Below are 10,931 nucleotides of genomic sequence, written 5' to 3' on the forward strand. Positions count from 1 at the left end.
AGTCCTCCACCTTCATTCGAGGGGAATTTAATGAGCTAAATTCTCACCAAAGTTATTCGTACTAGTAGCAATCAAGTCATTCCTAATACATGCTGCCCCAATATCTGTTCGGCCATTGGGTTCCTGTTACGTAGCAGAGTGGGGGGCTTATTATGCTAGTTCCTGTCTGGTGGTTCTTAGAGTACGTTGTCTTGCCGGCTTTAGGAAGTGCTCATAGCTTCGTTGACAAGCGTCACTTTCAGCTTTGTCTGTGTATTTGTCGTGGTAGCCACGGATGAGACAGACTGGCCGGGTAGTCAGTGACTTGAGCCCGTTACCGAAATCCCTCGATTTGGAACTAGTGGACGCCATGTTTCTACTGAATACACGCGAGTGTCAATCTTTGACATACTTTTGAGATAGGATCTCACTTGAGTGACGGAATCAAGAACATTTCCCTTCGTATGTCGTTCCACAGTTCGAATCTCGCTGTTGATATCGGTAATGCGATATCACATGGGCTTACGACATTGTCTGAAATGCAAATATCTCGCAACGTGTTTTGCTAATTCAACCAGCAAAATTAAGGAGACTCTGTTTCCGAAATTCACATCAAGCGGAGGTGGTACAAATGTTTGGCAAGAGACTCAACTGAATCCAGCCAAGTCTCTCGTTTACAGTGGTCTTCCAGTTTCGGTTCGCATACAACATAGGGTTGACTGAAACTGGGAAATTCGCCTACCTGGTGGGCCCCAACAAGGGTGAAAACAGTCGGGGGCTGTCGAAAGCTTTTCAGCAACCTTGTGAGTAATGTGCTACATCTAGATATTGTACAAATGTTATTTTTGGCTCTTGATTTTGTTGCTTCCAAGGCAACTCGTCATTAGTACAATAACATATCTTCGTAACTGCTGGACCACTTTCCTCACAATCGATGCCGACAGATTCCAATTATCGTTCGTTTTGTTCGTCCGCCAATTAGAGCTTCCCTTCGTCTGGCCTACAAAGAGGTTGCGGATGAACGAGACAAACGCGAAACGGCGCTCAAATCCGTTGATCCCAAGCGTGCAGAGCAGGTGGAACGACTGGGAATGAGTGGTGCAAATCTGAACACAAGGTAAGGAGTTGTCGTTCCGCTAGGCAATTACCTTGTACACTTGTTGTCTGAACTCCAAACTTCAGGTCTTTGGCAGTCGATCACAATTCCTACATCATTTTTTTCTGACTGATTTTGGGCTGCTCCCTTCGTTAGGCCTGTTTTCTGTTCGATTTCATCCATTTAATTCGGTGTCAGTAGGACGTTTACAAACCTGCCGCGGGGTCTGATAGACCGAAAATATAAGGTTTTCTGATATAGAGGCTATTACCATATTGAAATCACAATTAGCCACCAATTTTCCTTATCAGTTTTGAGGCTTATTCTAAGCTGTTTTCGGGGGTCTTTAGTGTTTTGGTTATTGTTGCTGGCTGTGGAGATGCATGGACAATATCTAGGACCCTTGGAAAGATTCAACCGTAGGTGTCCAACAAAGTGTGACAGCCGCTGAAGGAAGTGCATAACCGATATAGCATCGGTCGCTGCGTAAATTTGTCACCCTCGTGTGATGAGAGAGCTTGCGTATTGCAATCATCCCGCGGGTTACACCAGCTGGAATCTCGTTTCACAAGGTGCAAGCATGCCAGGAAGGCCGAAGGGTCAGTCAGACTAAAAGCAGTGAGACCCCTTACTTCGGGTAATCGTAATTTGGGGTGGTTCGGGGGTAAAGTCATGCCATTATCTGCGGTGTAAGAGTTCAGGAAGTAAGGTGTTCTCCCTTGTTGACTAGCATGTCCGTTTTTATGGAAGTTGTAATGTTATATTCTATTCCATCGAACAGGTTAAACTATTGAGTCATCCACTCCGGGCAGGGTCCCTCAAGAAAATCCTAATGCCCGCTTTCTCAGGGATCACTCTCTTAGGTAGGAGACTAGAAGTAGGGTCCCCAAACAAAACCCTACATCCCCCTTATGCCTTATGGGTCAGATTTTCGAGTCGAAGGTTCAAAATAGCGTAGCCCAACTGAAAGGTCCTCCTCTATTTGAGCAGCCGTAAAGTGTCGTTTTGCCCGCACGGTTCTTTGTCCACCGATGTCCCTAGCCAACCTTTTCCCATCCTACATGCAGACTTCGCTGGATCCTTTGATTTGCGATTATTCGATGGATGTGTTGTACCCGCTCCACTGTTCATAAACGGTCGATAGCCGACGACCGTTTCCCACCATTCTTGGGATTCATCGAGTAGGAACAGTTCACGTTTTTCTGTTTAGCTAAAGACGACATTTCCATCGGGACCGGGAAGGTCAGAGCAGCTTTTGTCAACCTATATCGTCTGTAGTCCGGGCATGACGTAATGTTTTCTCTCAAGGGTCGGGTTTAGAATGTTGCGGTACCCTCCATATTGTTGTGTTGGTCAGAAACTTGGCCTCTGCGAGCTTGGGATGTTAGAAAACTTTCAGAGTTTGACCACAGGTGTCTTTGGAGCGTCTTTCGAGTCTGATGGGATCATCGGATGTACGTTCACTGGTTTTCGGGAGAGATAACGTGCCCACGATATATGAATTCATGGTAGGTTACGCTTGCTTGCTCACGTGCTCCGTAATCTAATCGACGAACTTCGTCAGAGAACCATTTTTGCACAACCACGCGAAGGTTGGAAATGAGCCAGTGGATGTGAAGCGATGACTTAATAACAAAGAATGAAAGCCATTACTAGCAAACTCAGCCGCACTGGTCATTGCCATCTACCTGGATGTGGACCCTGACACGGGACACGCCAAACACGGCCCAGTCACTTGCTCATTGGCGTAGGTGCATCCAAGTTGTTGCCATGGCGAACTTCAATAGATTTTTCCGTGATTTAAACGTCTCCTTAAGCAGACCGGACAGACCTGTGTATCGGAAACCAACCAGCAGGATAGATCCTGCTGTCATGCGTCACTTTCTCCGCACACTATTCCGTTGAAATGCAGCATCATTCGAGTCTCCATCGGGGCGGAGTGTGTATTTTAGGTTAGTACCGTCATTCGATAGATGTGCAGTACTCATTGAGTGTTTATTCAAAGACAGCTGAAATCGGTGCGGATTGAGTCGATGGTTGTAGCCAGTGTTGCCTATTGACCTGTTTGCGTCAGGTGCACCATGTGCTGGTCAATGAGGCAAATCTAGTAGACCAAATTCCACAGATATATGCTAGTGGTTCGTAGAAATGAATCGATGCCTGCAGAGGTTGGGTAAGAATGTGCAGTTTGATAGTAGGAAAGTCGCGGTAGTTTGCTTAAAGCGTGATATGTTATGTTGGAAATGGCTGTATTTCTTGTTTCACACAAATCTTGTGCTTACTAATTGCTCACTGGGAAAAAGTACTTATCTTATGGAAATCCTGTGAAGCCTCCGGTTCTAAGCAGCCTGAAGACTGGATCCCGCAGTCTAGTAAGACCCAATGACGATTTCCAGTTCATGAGCCCTGCAAATGGGTGCAAGACATCCAGGGTGCATCCCTCTTGAGAACCAGTCGATCTTGCGCAACGCAGATGAATTTGGGACCAGGTCATTTTGCCGTCTTTTGGGAAACGCTCTTCGGGAACTACCTTGCAGGAGACATCAGCATATCTACAATGTTTATATTTAGTTAGCCCTTGGATTGGGTCTTGTTGTGGCGCTTTCAATCCCCCTTCCTTTTCTATATGCCAACAGAACCGGAATAGGACATTCTGCATTTTCCAACGTTCAGAAAATCGAGCAAGAAGGCGTTACTCCCACCAGCGGAATTAACACCAATCGTTCGTCAGCCATTACATCATCTAACATGGATCCGTACTTCTCTACCACTGGTTTCGGGTCCAGTAATCGGATTCTTGACTCGTATGGCGGATCGTCGCAATCCAAGGCCGATGATTTGTTCGGTATGAATATGTGTCCGTGTGCATTCATACTTGCCTTCTAATACGTTTAAAAAAACATGCTAGTTGTTCTTTCGCTATCAGCGCACTGTTACTCACATTTTTGAAACCGCGAAATCCACTCACTCTGTTGTGCACACTTTACAGGTCGACAACCCAAGAGCTCCGCCAGTTCGTGGCTGGATGAATGGACCGTAATCAAAAGCCCCAACGAATCCGCTGCGCGTCTAAATGACTTCAATGACCGTTCAAGTGGAGACCGTTCTTACCTCACGGCTCCGGAGGATAACGGTGCCACATCGGACTGGAGCCGTTCAGCACCTAGCAGACCTCGACCCGATCCGATCAGCTCCCGACAGGAAGCTTCGAGTGAGCAATCCGAAGCACTTCGAACTAAATTTGCTAACGCGACTGCCATATCTTCCGACACGTACTTTGGTCGAACCGAGGTAAAGATCATGGTCATGCCGAATTTTCCCATCTCTGCTTTGAATCATTCCTCCTCATATTATTCGGTATCTAGGGCATATTCATTGTCGGTGCATGCAACTCCACACACTGCCATGGGCGTGTTTCTATTCCGCCAACCGTGTAGTTGTCTACGAATTCGATGAAAGCACTTCATAGGCCCACAAACTCCTCCACGAAAAGCTTGCACACGCAGGTCTTCATATGCCTTGTTAGGTCTGCTCTTCAGTTCGCCTCATGCTCAGTCTAATGAAGAATGTAATTAATTTTTGTTGCGAATATTGCAGTTACGAAGGATACCTATTTCAAATTACTGAACTATTTCACTAATTTAATCTGAACGTAAAGTTGACTCGGAAATCGACTCAAAGAGGACCGCGTGATCGAACCCACTGGCAGATCCGTAGTTGTGGCAACAACACATGTTCTCCCCTTAGCAGACGAAAATCACCCCTAGGTACAATGGTCGAAGTAATGAGCTTAAGCATAAAATCCGGCCCACAAAACGAAACGTTCTGGAGATGAAGTAGACAGGGAGTTGGAAGTGAATACTGAGAAAATCTGAATTTTAACTAGAAAAATTTCACTTGGGCTGGAGAAATAGGGCGAAAATGAGAGCGTGGGAAAATGGTGCACAGACTTAACATGGTAAGCAACGTTTCGCTTGTTGACGAACATCAGGCCGATGAGGAAAGGGCGAAAGAGGGAGATCGATTTCCACCTAATTTACGTCTGATGAGCAACTGAAGCCAACGGACTTATACTAAAGGCTCATTCTGCGTTCACAAAGGGGAAGTGGCGTGCCTTATCCTGATGGTGGCAGAATTCACAATACACGTTGCTTGGTATGTGGTTTGTTAGACTGTAGTTATGTTAAAAGAAGGGAGTTTGTCAAGTTGTTCAGCTTAATCGTTTACTGTTTTGCATCCTGTTTTATTGGAAATGCCAATACAGTACGAAGTCATGTCTCAGTCGGTCGATTCCGATGTGAAAGATTCTCCTATTTGTTTGATATTGGTTACTGTTCTTGCCTTTTCGTATTTCTAGCCTGGTGATCTGGATATCAGTCGATTTCAAGGCAGCTCCTCGATTTCCAGTGATGATTACTTTGGACGAGCACGGCCCCAACAATCATTCCAGATTTCCGACGAAATGCAGTCGATAAAGGATGGTGTCCGTCAGGGTGTCACCAAGGTTGCCACCCGACTGTCTTCTTTGGCTAGTGGTGTCGTCACGTCGCTTCAGGTGAGCTCTTGCAAATGTATTTCTCACCTCTTCGGTTCTATAAAAATAGCGCATTTATTAACTAACACTTTTGGTTTAAGACAGGGTGATGCAGATCAGTTGTTAAACTATTCTAGGTCGTTATTTTCATGGTCTGAGATCGATCGGCGAGTTCTGGCTTCGGCGCTATGGGTGTCACTTCTACCGGGCGTCCCATCCGAACAGGGATAGTGCTGTTCCACAATGAGAGGCGTTTTGAAGCTGAGGACATCTGAAAAAAGAATCCTTTCCCCAGAACGGTGCTCCAAAATGAATGTCTTGGAGGCTTTGCTGGTATTACCATGTGTTGCGGTGTTATCGTGTCTGCAGTGGCTATCATATGGGGAGCCTGTGAGAGGTTTTTGTGTTTTTGCAGTATACTGTCAACCTGTTGGAAAGCTGATTTACTTTGACTCCAGGACAAATCTGCAGTGTTGCACAGGTGCGGTGTATTCAGACCACTGAAGCAATTACTCTCAGAAGGCTTGAAAGTAGTTCGTCAGGTTCATTTGCCAGCAACGCCGTCAATCAGTTCTCTTTCAGTCGCCGAAGCAAATCAATAGGGCGGACCGACATCTGTCAGGACCTCTGACAGAACGTACATAGCCGTGCATCACTGTTTCCAGAAGGTGGGAGGTCAAACCGTGAAACGGCGTTGCTTGTTGCCAAGCCCCTGCTGCAAACTAGTCACCGAATCAATCTAAAATCCGTTCCGACTGTTGTTACGCAGTCAGAAACCTCCAGACTTCTGTCTACCATTGAGCTGATACATACCAAGTTTGTCAACTAGTTCTGTGTGCACAATAAGTTTTGAAGCAAGGCATTTGGTTTTGATCATGTGACACCAGCTTGTAACTGCTTATTCAACCTTGTCACTAGGTGATTTTCACAGATAAGCGGCTTGTTTTGCGTCTTGCGGCTCAGAAGAGTGCACGGAATTTTAACTTCTGTTGTAATTAGTGCATTGGATAAAGGCTACTCACTGATCTCAGTTTCTAAGCTAAACTAAGTAAATCCCTGACTAACCATTGTACGTCGTTCCCGTGTCATTAGCAGTACGCCCCTGACGGTGTACTCGATATGGACGGTTGTTTTTCCATCTATTTCGCTATCATCTGTTTCACCTCGAAACTCTCGGTGTGCTAGACCTTCAGCGATGGTAAAACTAACTCCCCATGATGATAGTTCGATTAGTCAAACCATACAGTGGTTCATCGCCGCATTTCATTCGAGCTTTACTTTTTGTTTGTTTATTACGAAACCAGGTCACCAGTCTGTCTTAGGTGGGTGTCACCATGTTCAGGTAATTAATTGTTCTCATTTAGGTTGGTGACCTTGAAGCACTAAAATTCTACCGTCTAAGCAAGAGTTGTTGCAGGAAACAACATTTTCTGACCACCAGTGTATTGACCAGACTGCCTACTAGCTAACCATAGCTGTTCATACATAAATGGGTTTCACTCAGAGTGAACCAACCAGGGGTGTACTTATCCCCATTTGATTCGATAATTAACAGTGAGGACGTGGTAGTAGCTTCAGAGCCGCTCGTTTATCTTCGCTGAGTGATTTGATTCCCTTGAAGTTACACCGACTAAAAGACGTTCAGACGGTTGCGTGCAAAGTTCAGTGAATGGAGCATGTGTGGTGCTACCTGCGCGGGGTCCGTTGGCCTAGCTCCATGTGACGGACGATCTCTAAAGTGAGTGCTATCGTACCAATCAGACAGCTAGCTTCAAGACAGCAAACAAAACCCCCAACTACCTACAAGCATTCGAGAGTAATCGGTTTGTCTAAACAAATTATCACCCGACTCGAATGAGACATATCTTATCATCGAACTGAGCTACTTGGATTTCAGTACTCTCCCCGTACAGTCGACCGTCATATGTACACGGCGGCGTTGCTGAGCTATCTTCAACCTTTATTCTTAAGTTAACTGATTGTGTCACACGGGGGGAGGGAGCTGTTTGCCGTTTGTCTATTAGTTGAATAGCATTTTCCTAATGAAACACCTCACTTTGTACACAGATGCCTGTTATCTCACATTTTTGCTCTCTTCTGCTTTCTGCAGGATCGCTTAGGCTAACTTGCTGAAGCAGTCTTGGGACCATTGATTTCCGGAAACGCTCCCTTGTAGTATGATGTGGACTCCAACCATCATATCCGGTTCCTTTCCAATCTGGACGAGTTTTGGCTGTGTTTTCATCTCATTGCGGTCGCCCAACTATTTACTGGGTTACTTGTTTCTTTCTCTTTGGTCATGCTTCTATCGCCCTCTTCTCACCTCGTGTTTCCTTTCCAATGCCTCCGAACTGCCGGTCCACAAACTATCCGGATTTCAGTATGCTTATTCCACTGAAGGTTAGCCAGTGTATATCCGTTGTACTTGTTTGGCGTACTTACTCCGTCTCGAGTGAAAAGTTGAATCGCTACTCTGAATATACGACATAATTGACGATTATCTACATCCAGTTCTCCCGGATTTCGTTTTGATGCTTTCTTATGCATGATCGCGTTTGTTTCTCTTTCGGAAAGGGACATCGAACCAAATATGTGGGCGAGTCGTTTGGGGGTTGTTACTTTTCCTCTCGCCACACTGAAAAACGCCGCTACGGATATCGTAGCCGCATACCGCTGTTTGGAATTTGCATCACCAACCATTTATTTAGTCCATTGCCTTCATTGACCATCCTTGATACTGATCCTGTCTGGTAGCACCCGTCTATGTTTTTCCCAAGGCCGTACTGTGTTCATGCACTTAATGAGTTGCCATCTTTTCTCAGTGTCTGAAGAGTGATTTGTGTTAGACTTAAGACGTCGGAGTGGAGGTCAAATAAGCACGGCGACTATATCACTGAGGTAATTCCTTCGCGAACTAGCAGCGGCTGCTAACTGCGTGACATGGCTCATTGTTTTATTACTTGGCTCAACTTCCTTTACTGTGCTCTCGTGCAATTGTTTGCATACAGTTACCTTATGCTGTGTACCAAACAACTGCATATCAGTAGATTGGTTGATTTCTTTACGTAGTTACGTGCGGTTCATCTGAACTTCAAATCTGGGGCCCATCCTCAATGCCTAAAATGCGGGAATCGCTGAATGGCTGCCTCATCCTTGTTGGTAGTCATCAGCGGAACATATCCAATGATTCTCTGGGGTGATTTGAATCTGCGACATTCCGGTTAATGCTTGAATATCACTCCATTCGGCCTCGAGTGACTTACCAAGCATGTAAGTAACTTAGGGAAAATATAGCGCCACTCATTCTTCATTCACGCGATTCGTGTTTCGTGGTTTAATGTGGAGATTTCTGTGCGTTGATGAGTTCTCGCATTGAAAATCCATGCAGCTTATGCCTTCTAAGCAGATTGCTTGTGGTTTGTAGGTCGTGAGTAGTTATTCAGATTTCAACCTTTATTTGAAGTTAGTCTATAATGAAATACCGAGAGAAACTGCACAACTGCATCGTCCTTGTTGGGACTTATCAGCGACGGTTGCAGAGTCACGCCTATATTCTCCGAGGCAGTCGTTAGGTATCCGTTGGTCAGTGACGGGACGCCGCTTGTCGTGTGGCTTGAGTGAATTATTCTGATTCGTTTGCCTATTCGAGCTGTAGATCCGTATTCGGGATGCGTACATGGGTGGCACGTCGCCCCATTTTACCGCCATGTTTGATACAGTATGATATAATCACATTTTTGAGGTACATTCTCGGATGCTTCCAAAATGCACATCCACCGGCTTAGGGAAAATAAATGCAGATGGCACCTACAAGTCTCGGTTAAAATGCAGCCGGTTGGCGATCCTTGTGAAAAGACAACGATTTTCCTGCAGATCTTGTAGGGGACCACTCACCTGTTCGGTTTTACTGCTGTGAATACCTGGTGGTTGTAGGGAAGTAGTGGGATTACCCTCGAAATGAGGGGAGTTTCGAAAATGAAAACGATTCCTACCTTTTTATCATTATAGCAACCGTTCTCGGATGTTTCAGCGTGTAGCACTCGTTTACAAACCCAAGGCTTACTGCGGCACAGCTGCCACTACTTGGAAGCATGGTGATTACTCTACTTGTTATATCCTTCCAAACTTGTCAGATTCTTTGACAGCGTTACTCTTCCTTATGTGATAACTAAATTGGGCGATAAAAGTTATATCAACAGCCAAATTAGTGAATTTGTCTAAGCTGTCGGGCATCAACAAGTGCCGCTTAATTCTCTCCTGATTTGCTGCGTAACAGATTCGTAGGAGTACGTCCTAAAAATACGGGAAAACCAACGTCTTCTGGTTTGATTGTGCTGCGTTGGTTTCGCTGTGGTATTGGTATTGGCATTTTCGCCCTACAGGGTTGGTGCTCACTTATGCGGTCAAATTGGGCTGCATTGATGACATTGGAGTTGACTTTTCTGGTCATTGAAGTACACGGTGGCGCCCAATCGTTGGGTCCCAATTAAACTGAAGGGGATTTCTGTTGCTTGTTAACATTCGTTTTGTAGAAGTGTTACTGAATGCACTTGAGAGACTGTTATTTTCTCATACTTAATTAAGGAACAGATGGTGATGGGTTTGTGCGCCTTTCTGGTTAGGTACAGTAGCGAAGCATCGGTGCTGAACACTGATGTCATGCCGTCGATGATGATGATTTGGATAGGTTATTAATCGAGTGTCTGACCTGTGGGTATGAGAAGTGACGACACAAAGAACAACGATAGATATTTTGGACAACAAACACCAGAGTGTTGTGCTTAAGTTGAATCATCATCATTCAGCTGTAACACCCTTTCGGCACCTAGCTGCCAACTATCAGAAGGAAGCACGAGGGCTATGATACTGTCAGGTTGCCCAAGCCTAGACAGAGGAAGTCGAGAGGCAGAGGTCGGGTTCGAACCACGGACCTTCCGGTCCACCACCTGTCCCTTTTTGCGCAATATAAGAACAACTTCGAGATAAGGCAAATATGCTTGTATTAGAGGGACAAACCAACTTCAGCGGGTGAACGATTTGGTGCTTGGTCGTATTGGAGAATTCGTTGCAGACGGGTTCGCTGGAGCCAATGCAGGGCTTCGAAGGGTGTCCTTGTGACATTCACGACAAAAGGAAACTGGCTGATTAAATGATACATAAAGCAATAAATCACGGTGATTTATTAGTGCACAGGTGATGATAGCCATAACACAAATCAGAAGGTGAATGTGCACTAATAAAAGCTTTCAGTATTTCTGTGACGCGTATAAAAATAAATACAGTGCGAATATGGGAGCAGGTCAAAAAGGGAACTTATCGGAT

General features: G+C 45.3%; 2 protein-coding genes across 2 annotated transcripts in view; one reads left to right on the forward strand and one right to left on the reverse strand.

Annotated features, from left to right (window-relative positions):
• Nucleotides 1-10,727, forward strand: part of T265_11465 (hypothetical protein) — a gene marked incomplete at both ends in the record, with an annotated part of 25,303 nt that extends 14,576 nt beyond the window's left edge. Inside the window, 5 exons of the mRNA XM_009178124.1 lie at nt 924-1,096; nt 3,712-3,920; nt 4,065-4,366; nt 5,433-5,630; nt 10,635-10,727. Coding sequence (XP_009176388.1) covers nt 924-1,096; nt 3,712-3,920; nt 4,065-4,366; nt 5,433-5,630; nt 10,635-10,727 — 975 coding nt within the window. The remainder of the gene's footprint in view (nt 1-923; nt 1,097-3,711; nt 3,921-4,064; nt 4,367-5,432; nt 5,631-10,634) is intronic.
• On the reverse strand, nt 7,929-8,309 carry T265_11466 (hypothetical protein; the record flags this gene model as incomplete). The annotated part of the gene is made up of 1 exon (XM_009178125.1): nt 7,929-8,309. The coding sequence occupies one exon, from the start codon at nt 8,307-8,309 to the stop codon at nt 7,929-7,931; it is 381 nt and encodes a 126-aa protein (XP_009176389.1).
• Nucleotides 10,728-10,931: the final 204 nt, after the last annotated feature.

This window comes from Opisthorchis viverrini, assembly GCF_000715545.1.
Source record: "Opisthorchis viverrini unplaced genomic scaffold opera_v5_500, whole genome shotgun sequence".
NCBI classification, from domain to species: domain Eukaryota; kingdom Metazoa; phylum Platyhelminthes; class Trematoda; order Opisthorchiida; family Opisthorchiidae; genus Opisthorchis; species Opisthorchis viverrini.